General features: G+C 38.0%; 2 protein-coding genes across 8 annotated transcripts in view; one reads left to right on the top strand and one right to left on the bottom strand.

Annotated features, from left to right (window-relative positions):
• Trmt1l (tRNA methyltransferase 1L) overlaps nt 1–11,498 on the bottom strand; it is a 28,018-nt gene extending 16,520 nt beyond the window's left edge. The window contains exons 1-6 of one of the 4 annotated variants that reach the window (XM_026392853.2): nt 11,033–11,498; nt 7,636–7,746; nt 5,963–6,076; nt 2,823–2,887; nt 1,998–2,127; nt 204–327 (exon numbers count right to left, since the gene is read on the bottom strand). In XM_026392853.2, coding sequence (XP_026248638.1) covers nt 204–327; nt 1,998–2,127; nt 2,823–2,887; nt 5,963–6,076; nt 7,636–7,746; nt 11,033–11,252 — 764 coding nt within the window. In that variant the 5' untranslated portion in view covers nt 11,253–11,498. Of the gene's footprint in view, nt 1–203; nt 328–1,997; nt 2,128–2,822; nt 2,888–5,962; nt 6,077–7,635; nt 7,747–9,473; nt 9,573–11,032 lie in introns of those variants that run through there. The other 3 variants (XM_026392855.2, XM_026392854.2, XM_077802292.1) reach the window with 3 other exon arrangements.
• Nucleotides 11,499–11,649: 151 nt separating this feature from the next.
• Nucleotides 11,650–17,754, top strand: part of Swt1 (SWT1 RNA endoribonuclease homolog) — an 89,064-nt gene continuing 82,959 nt past the window's right edge. For all 4 annotated transcript variants that reach the window (XM_077802289.1, XM_077802291.1, XM_077802290.1 and 1 more), the window contains exons 1-2: nt 11,650–11,809; nt 16,630–16,719. In XM_077802289.1, coding sequence (XP_077658415.1) covers nt 16,639–16,719 — 81 coding nt within the window. In that variant the 5' untranslated portion in view covers nt 11,650–11,809; nt 16,630–16,638. The remainder of the gene's footprint in view (nt 11,810–16,629; nt 16,720–17,754) is intronic.

Here is a 17,754-nt window from a genome sequence, read left to right as displayed (position 1 = left end):
CAATTTAACTTTCTGACAAAAAACAAAACAAAACAAAACAAAACAAAGAACCATACACATACACACACACACTAAATAAAACAAAAAACTACATTGGTAGTCTGCACCTAAAGTTTAATACATTAGAACCATAGAGGTTAAAAAAAATATATCTGTAATGATTTGAAATAGCCCATAACCCCTTTAAAAAAAAATTATCTTACCGATTTAGTTTCATTTTGGGATTAAAATAGGAATCTGTTTTCTGAGGTATAGAATAGTTAGGACAAACTTGTACATCTGTGTCTGTTTCTTTCAAAATTTCAGTACATGGTTTAGCAGTAGAAGCTATTATTGAAAAAAAAATGATTTCAGGAACATACAAAGTTATTCTAAACATCTAAAACAATATACATTTGAAAAAAAAACTATTATTTTGTGTTAATGTAAGCAGTTGGGTAAATAATAAAACCAAAAAAACTCATTTATTCATCACTGTCTCCAAAAAAATGTTGCACCCAGGTAAGTATCTGGTGAATGAAAGAAAGTGTATTCACTTAAAATCTTGACTGCATAACATACCTACATATCTGTACTATGATATCTAAGGACAATCATTTTAAGATAGCATGAAATCCTAAAATACCTTTATGATTCAGCAAATAACACTGTTTGTATACGGCTGCTAAATATGTTTTATGATGGTCTAATTGTTAGAAAAAATGAGTATGAGCATCTCTGTATGGTTGCATTCTACCAGCCAGTATAGCTAAGTAAGAATCACTGTTTCCTAGGAACAAGTAGGTGGCACAAACCTGTAATCCCAGGGGAGGCTGAGGCAGGAAGATAGAGAATTCAAAAATAGCCTCAGCAATTAAGCAAAGCCCTAAGCAATTCAGCGAGATCCTGTCTCTAATAAACAAAATACAAAAAAAAAGGCTGGGAATGTGGCTCAGTAGTTAAGTACCTCTAGGTTCAATCCCTGATACCAAAAAAAAAAAAAAAAAAAAAAGGAATCATTGTGTTTCCAGAGCATACTGGACTTTAGACTCTTAAGTTTCTCATAATATTTTTAAATACAAATTATGTTCAAATGGCTACCAAGTAATGAAAAAATGATTCTACATTTAATATACATTAGAATCCTTTTTAAAAAATATTTTTAATAATTTTTTTAAAGAGAGAGAGAATTTTAATATTTATTTTTTAGTTATCAGCGGACACAACATATTTGTCTGTATGTGGTGCTGAGGATCGAACCTGGGCCGAACGCATGCCAGGTGAGCGCGCTACCACTTGAGCCACATCCCCAGCCCAATATTAGAATCCTTTGGGTATAAACTCAAATTATATACTGATGTGTACATTTGTGCATGTTTTAAATATCAAGAAATAAGACACATAATGTGGGGAGAGGGAAGAAATGAGATCCTTTATGAGAAAAGCTGACAAGCTATAGATGATTCTGTTATCAGTTAGGAAAAAGGTTTTTATTTCACTCTGCATCCTTTTCCCAGTTTTCCAAATTAAGCATAACAAGTTTTATATATTTATATAAAATTTGTTATTAGAAATATAATTCTAGGGCTGGGGTTGTGGCTCAGCAATAGAGTGCTCATGTAGCATGTGCAAGGCCCTGGGTTTGAGCCTCGGCACCATATAAAAATAAATAAGATAAAGGTATTGTGTCCAACTACAGCTAAAAAATATATATTAAAAAAAAAAAAGAAAGAAAAAACCCCATAATTTTATAACGTTTAATTAATGTTTAATTATTTACTTGAGGGTCACTTGCATTTTTTTACATCATTAATTAAATGTATCTGTTGAGAACAGCTGAATGTTACTGGAAACCTTACAGAAAGAAAACAAAACGTGAAATAAAGGATTGGTAGTCAACTAAATTTTTTCACTAAATCAGTGTATTTTATCTGCCTAAGTTCTGGGGGGAAAAAAAAATAACAGGACCATTATTTAAAAATATACATGTTAATACGTTAATGAGATGCTTAACTTACCAGCAATATAACTGGACTTAGTCTCTCCTTTATTCACATGGCGCCTAACGTGTCCTAGCATATCAGTCCTTCTGGTGATTGTTGCTGAACAAATGATACAATGATAATGGGCTCCCATTTTACTGAATATCTATCAAACAGAATTTGAATGAGTTACTAAGACAATTAAACAGAAGTTTAAAGTTGCAAATACGTTAGTGTCTTGGGTTAAATAGCATAGAAGATAATGATCATTTTGCCATATGACTGTTAGAGAATCCTAACTTCCTTACAGAATTTACTTTTTCTTTTTGCAGGTGGGGAGTAGGAGGTGGTGTTTGAGGGGTTCCAGGAATGGAATCCAGGGGTGCTTAACCACTGAGCAACATCCCCAGTCCTTTTACTTTTTGAAACAGGGTCTCAACTAGGTTGCTTATAATCTTGCTAAGTTGCTGAGGCTGGCTTTGAACCTTCTATCCTCTTGCCTCAGACTCCCAAGCTGCTGGGATTATAGGCGTGAGCCACAGTGCTCACCCAGCTCCTTACTAAATTTAATTTCCTAGTTTTCCACATTCATTCTATTCAGGAAATAACTCTATGGTATTTTCTATAAGCTGCACTTACAAATGCTAGCTGTTTTCATAAATCTCATATTTTTTCTATTATGATTATCTGAAAGCACTCACATGCAGAATTTTAAACTATATTGTTAAACATGAGCATTTTACATAAGTCAGAAATTACTTCTTGGCCTTTTGGTTGAAATCAAACAGTTCTAAAGCAAATAAAAACTGTATTTTCTTTAAAAAATTAAATTTAAAAGCAAAAATAATAATGTTCAATTACCTGTTCTCCAATATTATTTGGTTTTACTGGTCGACACGGTAAGTGACAGATGCACATCCTATAACCTAGAATGAAGAATGGCTGGCTGTCATATCATTGTTCATTAAAAATTCAATTAGCACTAAAAATTGTCAGAGCCTACTGCGCAGGTGGATTTGTCACTGTTTTGATTGTCACCTAAAGATTGGAGATAAGGGAAGTCCCAGCTTCCCCTCTCCATTTCCTTCCTTATCATATTTTTTACAGTCCTTGTTTCATCATAAGCTTTCCTAGGCAGTGATTAATGTTTTTTAAATTTGTTCAAATTAGTTATACATGACAGTAGAATGTATTCTGACACATCATGCATATAGAGTACAACCTGTCATTCTTCTGGTTGTACATGATGTAGAATTATACCAGTCATGTAATTATATATGCACATAGGGTAATAATGTCTGATTCATTCTACTCTCCCTCCTACCTCCATACCCCCTCCCCTCCCTTCACTCCCCTCTGCCTAATCCAAAGTAACTCCCACCCCCAGCTTATTGTGAATCAGCATCTGCAGATGAGAGAAAACATTCAGACTTTGGTGTTTTGAGATTGGCTTATTTCTCTTGGCATGATAGTCTCCAGCTCCATCCATTTACCTGCAGATGCCATAATTTCATTCTTATTTAAAGCTGAGTTAATATTTCATTCTGTATATATACCACATTTTCTTTATATTCATCTGTTACATTTTTGAGCACAAGGATTACAATTTCTCTACATCCTTGCTAACACTTCTTATTTTATGTTGGAGAGTAGCCATTCTAATGGGTGTGAAGTAGTTATCTTGTATTTTGATTTGCATTTTCCTAATTAGTGATGTTGGGATATTTTCATTTGTAAGTCTTTGGAAAATGTCTATTTAAATCTTTGCCCATTTTTAAAAAAAATGTTTAGATGTTGATGAATCTTTATTTTATTCATTTTTTATAATATGTGATGCTGAGACTCAAACCCAGTGCCTCACACATGCTAGGCAAGTACTCTACTGAACCACATCCCCAGCCTCCCTGCCCATATTTTACTCTTCTTGTTTGGGGTTTGCTGTTATCGTTTTTTAGCTTGAGGTGTTGCCTATTCTGTGTTACTCTCTTATCAGATTTGTAATTAGCAAATATTTTCTCCCATTCTGTGGGTTGCCTTTTTGCTCTGTTGATAGTGTCCTTTCATGTGCAAAACTTTTAAATAATTGTCGTGCAGTCCAGTTTGTCTATTTTTCATTCTGTTGCTTATGCTTTTGATGCCCTACCCAAGAAATTATTGCCAAATTCAATGTTGTGAAGCTCTGTCCGTGTTTTATCCTAAAGCTTTTATTTTTATTTTTTAATTTATTTTTTAGTTTTCGGTGGACACAACATCTTTATTTGTATGTGGTGCTGAGGTTCGAATCCAGGCCGCATGCATGCCAGGTGAGCAAGCTACACTTGAGCCACATCCCCAGCCCCTAAAGCTTTTATTTTGTTTCAGGTCTTAAATTTAGATTCTGATTCATTAATTTTTGTGTACGACCAAGTAAAGTTCTAATTTTATTCTCTCAAAAAAATATTACATGAGAATTACATAAGAATAATTGGGATTATCCTTGTATGTGTAATGTCACAATTAAATTGAATGAGACTGCTTTAGTTTATACATGGGATTGATAGATATAAATAAATACAGAAGATTCAGACTTGAATTCCAGTCTTGTAATGAATATTTAATGTGGGATTATTAGTCATTTAAAGTCTTTGATACTCAGTTTAATAGTGCTGCCTTCAATTTTTTCTTAGGCTTCATCTACTTTGTCTCATACTATATTTGCCATTATATACTCTTTTTTTCATTTATGTTCAGCACCATCCTGATTCTTTTCCCACCTTTTAAAATCTTCTTTTACAGATCTCCTTTGCATTACCTACTCTAAAATGCAGATATTACTTAGGCTAGATTAGCTGTGACTTTTTTCCCTTGGTTACTTTTAACTTCTTTCATGATTCCAATTCTTTCTCTTATAGGAGAGAAAAGCAATGATTTCAGAATATTTATCTTATAACCCAGAATAATCTGAGTATTCTTTTTTTTTTTTTTGGGGGGGGGGTACTGGGGAATGAACTCAGGGGCACTCAACCACTGAAGCACATCCCAGCCCTATTTTTTAAATATTTTATTTAAAGATAGGGTCTCACTGAGTTGCTTAATGCCTCCCTTTTGCTGAGGCTGGCTTGGAACTCGTGATCCTCCTAGCTCAGCCTCCCAATCTGCTGGGATTATAGGCATGTGCTAGTTATCCAGCTATAATCTGAGTATTCTTCTTTTTTTCCCCCTCCTTGTAAAGCATTTTATTGTTTCTCACAAATTAGGGGAAATATCATTATCAGTAACAGAAAAATCCTTACTTAACAGAACATGTGAAAAGTGCAGAAGAATTTGGCAACAACTCTGATGAATTCCAGTGTTATTAATTTACAGTTCTTTTAAACTATACTGTAATTTATTTATTTTTATTTTTTTAAATTTGTTTTAATTAGTTACACATGACAGTACAATGATCTTGACATATATTGCTTTCATAAAGAATACCAGATTCAGGAACTCCTGAAATGACCCATAACAAGCAAGCACTGACACTACTCCTTTAATTCTTCCTATGTTCATGCTTATGTACAGATTTAGTTCGCGAAACACAAATCTTCTCTTGCAACTACTAAGTACTCTTAACTCTAGTTTTTTAAGCCATCAGGAATAAAAAGATTTTTTTCCAGTAGTTTTGTTTTATTGTTTTGGTACATTTACTTTGCCTTCAAAATTATGTGTAAAATGGAAGTTGTTTTACTACTAATGGAAAAGTGTAATTTATTAAAACACTGTTCAATAAACAATATGGACTCCCAGGGCCAGAGTACCTAGTATAGAATAGCTGCTTAATAAATGTTTGTGTAACTAAATTGTATCATTTGTATTTATTGCCTATAAAGCTATTATCTTATTTAATAAGGGGCATTAAATCCTTCATAATTTTGAACTGAAACTGTTTGCTCATGTTCACAATAAAATTCCAAGACTAGTAATAATAATAAATTTCATGTATGTCATTTTTTTTTTTTAGCCAGCACAAAAATACTAACCTTCAAATTCAACTGAGACTTTCCAGTGTAAATTCTGAAGATGACGACGAAGCTTATGACTATTACAAGCTCTGAATTTTTCTTTAGGGCACAATGGACAAACTTGTTTGTTTCCTGAAAAAGTAACAAGACCCAAAAATGCACCAGAATATACTAGCTATTAATGCCTAGATTCAGCTATAAAAGAGGCAAAAGGGAACTTTCCCATGCTCTCCTCCTACTTGTTAGCAAATGACCCTTGACTTTCTTTTTTCTAATTCTTTAGTTCCCCTTTCTGTGGCTAGCTGATATCTCCGTTGCTATTAGGAACAGAGAAGTTGAGAAAATGATACACATATGTACCACTTATCCCTTCCTCAGTTAACACAGGGAGTTTGAAAAATGGAAGAAGGAAGTGAAAGAGTAAATGAGACCCAATATAACTGGTATTCTGAGATGGTGGGGGGCATGGTTAGAACCACTGTATCTTGAATTTCACTGTATTGCTGAACATATAAGTTCATCATTCTTTATTCACATACTCCTTAGATTATGGATTACCAATTAATTAGAAATCCAATGTATGGAAAATAAAAAAACTTTTTATAGTGTACAAAACAATTAAATCTTAATTCAGGATTAGAGCAATAAAAACTACAGAACTAAACAATAACTCATTTAATAATTTTTAGCCTAACAAATTTTTTTCACATACAGCACAATACAAGAATAGGTACATAAAATTTAGCCAGGTGCAGTGCATTACACATCTGTAATCCCAGCGAATCTGGAGGCTGAGACCAGGGGGAATCACAAGTTTGAAGTCACCTGGGAAATGCAGCGAGAATTTGTCTCAAAATAAAAAGTAAAATGGGCTGGAGATGTAGCTCAGTGGTAAAGTGCCCCTGGTTCAATCTCCAATTAAAAAAAAAAAAAAACAGGCACAATTTATGTTTTTATATATACTGCCTACCTAAAAAAACAAACAAACAAACAAAAAACAAAAAAACCACTAAAAAACCATGAGGCTGCTGGGGTTATAGCTCAGTGGGAGAGCATTTGCCTAGCACGTGTGAGGCACTGGGTTCCATCCTCAGCACATCGTAAATATAAATAAATAAAGGTACTGTGTCCATCCACAACTAAAAATATTTAAAAACAAAAACAAACAAACCATGAGGTGATCTTAGCAAAGCAGAAAAAAGAGGAGTGAGGCACTGACAACACTGCAAAATGTTCCAACCAGCCCTACTACACTGCCTATCTTGGGACTTTTACATATTATTTAAAATGCTGTTCTGGGGATCTCTGTTAACTTGTAGCCATGTAATTCCTAATTTACAGAATACACAGTCCTGAAAGACCAAGAGTTTGTAATTTCCTTGAGGAGTTGTGAATTATTTCACAGCACCTTTGCACATAGAAGCTACCAATTTCTTGAATAATATTTTCAAAATTTTACTACTATTCTAGTTAATTAAGAATAAACAGGTCTGTTCTCTTTCTCTTGCAGTGTTAGGGATCCCAAGGCCTCGTCCATGCTAAGCATGTGCTCTACCACTAAGCTTTAATCACAGCCCTTAAACAAGTCTATTCTTAGGAAACTGGCAATCAGCTGAAAGATGACAACCCAACAGAAAGTAAGTAGGGACAGGGGGAGATAGAGACACAAATCAATCAATCAATCAACATACCTGCATCAAGATTATCTGAGTTCAATGAATTGGCAGAATCAAAATCCCCTTCAGTTACAAAAGCTAACTTCTCCAGATCACCAAGCTGCCTTTGAATTGAGATGTGTCTCTCTGAAAAGAAATTTGAGTTATAAAATTATTTTTTAACAATTTGTTTTTTAGTTTCAGGACAATAGAGAAGCCAAAGAAGTGCTGTAAAAGAGAAACTGCTTAGTATTAATACTAAACGTTACAAACAGTTGCAAAGACCAAGAAAAGATTACTGGATTTAGTATGTAGCATGTCTGGTGACCTTTAAAAAAGCTTGAGGTGCTTGAGAGTAGAAATGAGATTGAAAGGGGAAAGGAAATTCAGAAAATTAGTATAATTATTTTTTCAAGAACTTTGGCAATAAACAAACAACAACAACAACAACAAAAAAAACAAAACAAAAAATCAAAAGAAAGAAAAAGCAAATTAAAATTTCATCTAAGCACAGAGATACCCTGAATATATTTGCATTCCAAAGAAAAGGGAAATTTACAAAGTGGGAGCCCAATATAGCTCCATATGCTAACAGATAAAGTTCCTAAAGAGATAGGAGAATATATAAATTGTTATGTTAAACAATTTTTGACTCTCTGACCTTCCCAACTATTCCTCCATAAACTTCATTCTCAGTTCACTTCTTCACTCATTTGTTTAATTAAAAAAAAAAAAAAAACAAACATTTTTTGCCTGTGGTACTAGGGATTGAACTCTAGTCCTAAAACCTGCTAGGCAAGCTGCTAACCCTGAGCTGTGCCACCAACCCTTTTTTAAATTTTATTTTGATAGTCTAAGTGGCCCAGGATGGTCTCAATTTGCCTCAACCAGCAGTGGGATTACAGGCATGTGTCACCACACCTGGCTCATTTATATAATTTGTGTTATTATCTGTCTTTCCTCACAAATCAGCAATAAAATAGGGGCTATGCCTTATTCACTGGTTTAATGGTTAGTGTAGGAACTTCACAGAGCATGCACTGAAATCTATTAAACAATTAAAAAAAATTATTAGGGATGAAGCAGAAGCACACTGCATCAATAATTTGGGGATCAATTTAGCACTACAAACATTCCTGTTCAAGTTTATTAAAAATATGGTTTTCCACTTTATTTTTAATTGAATAAAAACAAAGAGCAACAAACATTGGTTAACTTTTTTTCTAGGTATTATTCAAATAAATTTTAATGAGATATAATTGTCAAAACCAGACAAAAATTTGAGTTTCAAGTTTCAATTGCTAGGTCAGGCCAGGCACAGTGGTACACACCCACAATCCCAGCAACTTGGGAGGCTAAGGCAGGAGGATCACAAGGTTGAGGCCAGCCTGGGCAATTGAGACCTTGAGTCTAAATAAAAAGAGTCTGAGATGTATCTCACTGGCAGGACACTACTGGGTTCAATCCACAGTACCTCAGAACAATTAAGGAAATTTATAGGTAAGACATTAAAAGTCAAGATATGAAAACATGCATATAAACCAACCTATCACATTTGTAACAATAAAGACTTTTGGCTTTTATAGTTCAAAGAGTTGTATATGTGAAACAAGACAGAACTATATAAAAATGTACTCATTGAAAATTATTCTGTTAAAAAAAAGAGAAAGATCTCAGTAAATTAGAGAACAGAAAATCCTGTGGTCCACAATTGAAGAAAACTGTCAAAGACCTGTCTGAAAATTCGTAATATTCCTGTAAACATCTCTGAAATCACTTTCTGGTTTAAAACAGTAGATATCATGAAATCTGTACTTAAATCAGCCAACTTGCTTTTTGTAACATACTAATAATCCAGAAGTCAACAGGCACACCTTTTGTTAAATTAGATGAGTCCAAGTTGCTAGGAGGTTCTTCAACAACCTTTGTTACTTTCTCCTTAATTTTCAAATCTATTTCAGAAACACCATCTTCATCTTGCCTAGTTACAATTGAGTTGGAAGGACTAACTAGACTGTCTAAAAAATAATTTTTAAAAATGTGATTAATATGAATTTTAGTTCTAATGTACTTCAGATTTCTCAATCATTAATTTGTCCCAGCAGTGCATTTTCAGGTTACCCAAACGGTGGACATACACATTTTTTAAATCACATACATTTTTTAAATATATAAGTAAATACTATCTTAATGAGGAGAAGTGGAGAAACGTGCATTCCCAAAGCTGTTGAACCACTTCTGATTAACTTAAGCAGATAAAATCTGTAGTTGAGGCAGGACGCTATTTACTTAGGAAAGCATAATGCCTCTACCCACGTACCACAGCAGTAAATGAAGGAATAACAGACCTTACATTCAACCTACAATTCTGATCTTTTAAGGAGGAGCCTACCTTTCTGACGATAAACTCTGCTCAATCTGCTATAAGTTACATGTTGTTTTAATGCTGCCATTATCAATTAGACGACTCAAGTAGTTTTTTTTTTTTTGGTACCGGAAATTTAACACGGGGTGCTTAACCACTGCAACACATCCCCAGACCTTTTTATTTTTTTTTAAACTTTGGGACAGGGTCTCCCTGGATTGCTGAGGCTGGTCTCCAACTTGCCATCCTTCTGTCTCAGCCTCCCAAACTCCACAGCGCCCAACTTATTCAGGTGTTTTATAAACATTAAAAGCAAAACTGCCCCAGAAGTAGTAAAGATGAATTAACCTAAGACAGTTTGAGAATTCAGAACGAGTATAAAGTTTATGGGCCACAAAATAATTTTTTTTGAAGGAACGAAGCCTTAGATTTTACACTTTAAAATGTTCAAAAGATCCTTTTAAAAGTATTAACCACCACTTAGAAAACATGCAAGCACATTCAGAGCACAATAGGGCCTATCTTCTACAGCTGACTCCTGGTGGGCTGTTGTGATGTACAAAACTCAACTAACGTTTATGTGTGAAAGAGACGACTGAGTAGACTCTTCCAAACAACTCATTAGCTTCAAAATCTTTATAGAGACAGCAATAGTTTCTAAATCTTCGCAGCCAGGTCTACTGTTAGGTTGCTTCGGTTTCTATGTCACATTTGAAAGGATTAAGTCAACTAAAGGAGACTAGACTGAGAGGGAAACTATTATATTATGGATAACTTCCTTTTCTATACCATAGAAATTCCTCTTCAATGAAGAAGGCTTTAACCTCATTATTTCCTTCTATCTGCAGCACCCCTGGCCTCCACATTTCCTTCACGGTAATGTCCTCGAGATTTACCGTGTCTTCTTCAAGTACCGCTGCTTTACCCTTACCCGTCACACCAATCTCGCCTCCCCCACCCTATATTTCCCTAAACCTGCCTTTCCCCATAAAACCCCTTCTCTACTCCCCAGGCGAGAGCCCTTTCTCGCTCCTCTGCGGTAGAAAGATCTAGGCCTCCTGCACTTACTGCTTTCATCCTCCTCAGGGGCAGAGGCTAAGGACGGGGACAAGGCCGGAGCCTGGGCCAAGGCAAGGGCTGGGGCTGGAGCCGAGGCTGGAGTCGGAGCCGAGGCTGGAACCGAATCTGGGGCGGGAGCTGGGACCCGAGCCGAGTCCGGGGCTGGGGTCGGGACCTGGGCCGCCTCCTCCTGCAGGGGTAGCAGCTCCTCCTCCGCCATGTTCTCCATAGTTACCGCCTCCGTGCCAGACCCGCGCGAGGACCGGGAGGGGCTCACGGCGGGGTGAGAGAACTGACGTTAAATGCCCACAGGGCTAGATCCGAGGAGTGGGGAAGCACCGGGGAGGGCGGGACGCGTGCAACCGACAAAAGACGAAGAACCAGTGACCAAACCCTGCCCGCAGGAAAAGAAAAAGCCAAAGGCAGCGAATCGAGAACCCATGAGCTTCCCGTTCCTCGAGGCGTTACGACGCCGCCACAGACTGCGTAGAAGCGTGCTAGCGCCTGCGTCCAATGGGGTGAGAGAGTTCGGTTTCCACCTAGCGCCTCCGTCCCGCCTGCAGCTGACGAACGGAGCTGAGCCTACAGCCCCCAGAGTGCATTGCGTCGCGGGGCGGGGCGAAGCCAAGCCCTCAGAGCGAGTATATAGAGTCTAAACAGACGCAGCGGAGCGCTCGCGCGGGAGGCTGGGCCTGAGCGCAGGACTACGTTTCCCAGCGGGCGGCGGGCCTGCGGGGACCCATTCCCGGGCCTGGGCCTCCGGAGTCGCTCCTGCGGCGGGCGCTGGTAAGTGGGGATCTGGGGGTATGCTGGCCTGCCGCAGAGCAGGGTCCTCTCCGCCGTCTGCCCCCAGAACCCTAGCGGGCCGCTGCCGGAACTGGAGACGCGGGAGTGACTCGTGCCTGGGCGGAGCGACTCTGTGGGTGGATCCACGGTCGGCCCGGCGCCGTGGAGGGTGTGGTTCTAACCTGGCCCTGCCTCTGGGGCTGCCTTTCGCGGCTTGTAAGAGTCTGGGAATGGGCTGGTGGTGACCCGAATCCCCGCGGGGCCACCCAAGAAGCTACCCTGCCCGACGGCCCGGCTGACTGGGACTTGGACTCTGCTCTTCACACTCTACACCCACGTCGTGACCCCAACCCTCTCTTCCTTTAAGTTTGTTTACCTTTAGTTTTCAATAGCGCTGCGGTGTGATCGTAGATGTCCAGTACTTAGCACGTTGTTTTTTTGCCCTGTTTTGCTTTGTTTTTAGGCTTTTAATAGCCAGAGCTAAAAGCGTGTTGAGCTTTTCGGCACTTGATTGATGCATTCAGATATCTCAAGGTGTATGTCCCGTGAATCGTCCCCTTATCCCTCCATGCTTTTCTCCAATTTTACTTTCTAGCCTTACTTAGCACTCAGGGTTCCCTAGTTATTTTCCTCGCCCCCCTCCTCGGGTAAGCCCACTGGAGCAGGCAGGGCAAAAGTTTTTTTGGTTGTCCTTCCTCTGACTGGTCTGAACGTTATGAGCTGCAGAGAAGAAGAGGGAAGCCCATTTTAGTCACAGGTACCAGACTCATACTTCCAGTTCGGTTTTCTTAGTTAACAAAGCTAAGTGCTTCTTGTGTTGTTTGTTTTATTTCCTACTTGTTTTGGAACCCAGTGGAGAGGACGCGTGATTATTTGGCACTTCGAACCCCTAACCAGAAGTTGATCTCCTCTTCCTAGTTAGGAAATATATTTGGAGGGTTTTTTGTTGTTTGTTTTAAAAATTTCCCCCAGTTTAATGGAATCACTATCCCCACGAAGCTTCTGCGAGTTATAATACTAAAGCTCCTTTAGTCCACCCCCTTTTAATTAGTATTCCTGGATATGTAGTCGACCCACTGTTTAACAGTTAATTAAAAATAGAATAAGAACACTTATTGTAAACTGTGGAAGTGCCACCTGTGTCTGTATCACTGCAACACTCAAGAATAATTAATTTTTTTTTCATTCCTAGATAATTGTTTTTCCCCTCCCCCATCCGTTCTGGGGATGGAACTCAGGGTAAGAGTACATACCAGGCAAGTACTCTTACTACTGAGCAACATCCCCCCCCACACCCAATCAATCTCTAAAAGACTAGATGGTTATTGTTACTTTTATTCAGTATGTCATCTTCATCATTTAAGACCAGCAGGAAACCAGATGATGAAAAGGATTTGATATTAGCCTGTGTGGTCTTTCAGAATTTTAATAAAAATTGCTAAGCGTGAAGGAATTTTCAAAGTTGAATTACACTAAGGAAATGTGCTGTTCATTGGTAGCTGCATGTTATCCCAAAACTTAGTGGCTTAACACAATAATATTTATCACTCTAAAGTTTCTGTGGGTCAAAAATTCAGAAATGGCCTTTGAGTGGATCTGACTTGTCTTTGATGAAGCTACAGTGAAGATATCTCTGACCGGGATGTGAAGATATGATAGGGCTACAGGATATTTCAAAGGTAGCTCACTTACATGCATGGCAGTTGGTTCTGGTTGTTGGCAACAGGCCTCCATTCTTCTCTAGTGGGCCTTTCCCTGGACTGCTTCAGTGTCACTTAAGACATAGTGTCATTCCCTAGATTGATCAATCCAAAATAGCAAGACAGAAGTCACAGTGTCTTATATGACTTAGTCTTAAGCCACCATGTGGCAGCATCCTATTGGTTACACAGGTCAGCCCTGTTCCTTATGGAGGGGACTACTGAGAGTATGATTGCCAAGCAGCAGGAATCCTGGATAGCCATCTAGGTGAAGGCCCACATGGGGAGTCCCCCTCAGTTTGTTTTTATTTGCATAAAATCAATATGAATCTCACACTAATGTAAATGGAAAACATTTGTCACAGTAAACATTTAGATGTTTTTTGTTGGATAGTCCACTGTCTGCAGTGTCTTATAGGTAAGAGGTTTAAATTGGTATTGGGGTATCCACAGCAACAATAATAGACCAGCATGATAAGTTAAAATTGTAAAAGGAAACTTTATAATCAGTCAGTTGCTCCTAAGCAATGTCTTTAATGGAATGTCTTTAAGTTATGTTGCCCCAGGTTGGCCAGGAACTCCTGGGCTTAAGCCATCCTTCTGCCTTAGCCTGGGACTACCTTTAGCCAACACCATGCTAGGCTGCAGGTCCCCCGTCACCCCCCCCCCTCCCCCGCAGTTGTGCATTTCCTTCCTCACCTGTGGAATGGAATCCTTGAGACAAGAAAGGGTTAAGATTACTGCTGGAAGGTCAACTGTGAATTCAACCGTTACCATAATTATCTTACAAAGGAAAAATTGGGGGTAATTTAGTATTTGTTCTTAGAAGTTGTATTGAATATTCTGTAACCAAAAACTGGGTCCTTGACCCCAAATGCCAATTAATGCTAATTTAATAATGAGAAAAAGGGAAAAAGTTGTTTTATTGCTTTGCTAGCAAAGGAGAAACATCAGGAATCCTGTCCCTGAGGCTGTGATTCTCACTGTCAGGAGGGACAGGGTGGGGTGGGGTGGAAGGTGCTGGTTTTAAAGGAACTCTTCTAAGGTTACATTCCAGATGTGCTCTGGTAGGGGGTCCCTGGGCACTCTGTTGGCACATAGGGATTCACTTGTTAATTTGGGAGATATTAATTTCCCAGATCCTCTGCAGGCATTTCCTTCCCATAGTGAGTGAGTTCAAGGACAGTTAACTAGGAGAAGAAAAGATAACACTGTCTCCCTAATCTTTTTAGGGACGTGGGAAAGGGGAGAAGACCTAAAAAACAAACAAATAAACAAACAAACAAATGTTCTTTAAAAAAAATAAGCCTTGGAACAACAAGGGCTATATTAAGAAGTTGAAGGGACCACTGTTAAAATTCATTTGCTAATTTTTCTTATTAGATTTCCAGTTAGCTATTAACATTTTCTTCTTGATATTCATTAAATCATTCTAAAAATTTCAGTATAATTGGTCATTTTTTTTGGTAGAAGTTCAGCTATTCCCATTATGGTGAAATTGCCTGGTTTCTAGCCTTTGTTATGTTCACAATCTCAATATGTGTCACTGCCAGCTATTAATTGTTCTTCGGGTTTTGCTTCTAGATCCTTTTTCTTTATTCCTGCCCCAACAGACCTGTCTATGTTCCCAATCCCTAGCCACTGTGTCCTAGTGCGAGATGCTGCTCTGTGCTGCTGGAGCACACTAATTTGAAATGTTTATGACTGCAAGGTGTGGCTGTGTGTGCCTTCTACCCCGCCCCTTTTGATTATCAGCTTCTAGCCACCCCCCTTTGGTTATCAGCTAACAGTAGTGAGTGTGTTCTAGAGCAATTAATCCCTAACAAGATTAGACTTGGTCTAGAGTATGAATGGAGAAGTAAAATTGAGATGGAAAGTGGACAGAGGAACTGCAGTAGGCAGGAGTTGGGAGTGTAATCACAAAATGATAGATGCAGACCTTTATAGATTCAGTGAAGCTGTTTATTCAGCTCAGGCACCTTGGGGCTCATTTTCTGGATGTGAAAATAGCTTTTGGTTACAGAGGGGATTTTAGTTTTATAGTGTACAGTGAGGTGGTTTAATCATTGGACACTGTGGACTTGCCCTTTGGACAGTCGGGGGCTAGTTGTGTAGGTTAAATCTTTAACTCAGGAAGGCAGTTGTAAAAAAGTTGAAACTCATTGTTACCTGGAGAGGTAGTAGTGCAGATTCCAAGATCAGTACTCAGATCTTGCCCACTGGTTTTCTTTTTCTCGGATTTCCTAGAGTTTCGATATTTGCTGTGCCTCCATTTAGGACTAATTTGCAGTGGGAGAAAAGTCAAAATACAAAGCCCAGCACTTAGTATCCGCCTGCTTCCTTCAGTGCCTGTTGTTTTTGGGAAAGGATTTACTAGGAGAAGTTAATGCTAATTTCCCCTGCCTCCTCCTGAGCTGCACTGTAACCCTTCAGGAAGTGGCTCAGAATGAGTGAATATTCTGAGGAAGAAGAATTCATCCAGGCATTCACTCAGCAGGCATTTACAGGCATCTCCCAAGTTTTTCATACAGTGTATTTTTCTTGGTGCTCTATGTCTAGTAGAAAGACAAACCACATAAGTATTTATTTAGACCCCACTATGTACCACCCTGTGCAAGCTGTGTTTTATATCCATTATTTCATTTGACTCTCTCAAAAAGGTTGAGTTGTCTTTGTTTTTATATGTAATGAAAGTAGCACTCAAAGGATTATGCAATTTGCCCTTAGCCTCACTTACTGAGTGACAGAGGGTGTGTCTGGGAAACTGAGAATTTATGACTAATTGGTTTTGAGGTATAGAAGTGCTAAAATATAGTCCTGCAGGCAGTTGAAAATGGTGATCTGATATTTCAGGGACAAGTCAGGGTTTATGGCATAGTTTTGAGATTCATTCCTGAAAAGTCGATGAATAACGCTGAAATAGAGGAGCAACTTCTCATGAAAGAGAATGTTAAGTGAATGAAAGTGAAACAGTGAGAGAATCTTGTCATCTTGAGAATGACTAGAAAATGGAAATAATTTTGTAAAACTCCAATCTTCATATAACAGAAAGAAGAATAATTTTTAATGTACTTTTTATTTGGTAAACAACACATAATATATTTTTAATTTTTATTTTAGCTTTTCAAGATGTCCAATAAAGAATCTTATGGAAAAGAAGAAAAGTCTCAAAGAAAAGGCACTACCTTATTGCCAATCTTTGATGAAGAAGTAAGAATTTTGATTTAATGACTTTTTTTTACAATTTAATTTTGTGAGATGAAAAAAATATACCTTACTTTTACAATGAGATATGTAAATATTTTGTTCTGTCCATTTGACCTGGGAGACGTCATTTGCTTTTCTCATTCTTTACTTGCATTATTTTATTTATTCCTCGAAAATCTATGATGTAGTTACTGTTAATTACCTCAGTTATACAAATTAAGGAATTAAGCTTTAGAACTGTGTGCGGTGGTGCATGCCTGTAATCCCAGCTCTATTGCAAGTTCCAGGCCGGCCTGGGCAATGTAGCAAGACCCTGTCTCAAAATTTTAAAAAATTTAAAGAAGAGCTGGGGTTTAATTCGGTACATGAGACTCTGGATTAATCCCCAGTACTAAAGGAAAAAAAAAAAAAAAAAAAAAGAAGAAAAAAAAGAAAGAAATTGAGGCTTAGAGTTTAGTTACTCAGGGAATGTAATTTGCCTATACATTCCTGACTTCCCTTTTAAGTCTCCTAAATCCTCATATGTATAATAATAAGTCCATTAGACAATTTCCCACATTTTCTTCCTTTTCCTTCTTCTCAGCATTGCTTGGGATTGTACTCTTTTTTGGGGTGTGTGTAATGTTTTGGAGGTGGGGTGTGTAATGTTTACTGGGGATTGAATTCATGAGCACCACTGAGCCACATGCCTAGCCCAATTTGGTATTTTATTTAGAGACAGGGTCTCACTGAGTTGCTTAGCATCTCACTGTTGCTGAGGCTGGCTTTGAACTTGAGATCCTCCTGTCTCAGTCTCCAGAGTCACTGTGATTATAGGTGTGCACCACTGAGTCTGACTCATTCCAATGATTTCTCAGTTGATCTCCTTGCCTCTTTCTTTGCAGCCTCATGGTCTATTCTTTTTTTTTTTTTGTAATCAAAAGATAATTTTATCTCCTACCAAACCTTAGAAGTGCATAAAGTGAAGAAATCCTGCCTTGCTTCTAAATGAAAACTAGCAGGCTCATGGTTTTTCTCTCACATTTACATGATAGACTT

This window comes from Urocitellus parryii, chromosome 9 (genome assembly GCF_045843805.1).
Source record: "Urocitellus parryii isolate mUroPar1 chromosome 9, mUroPar1.hap1, whole genome shotgun sequence".
NCBI classification, from domain to species: Eukaryota; Metazoa; Chordata; class Mammalia; order Rodentia; family Sciuridae; genus Urocitellus; species Urocitellus parryii.
This window is presented reverse-complemented; position numbering and strand designations above follow the sequence as displayed.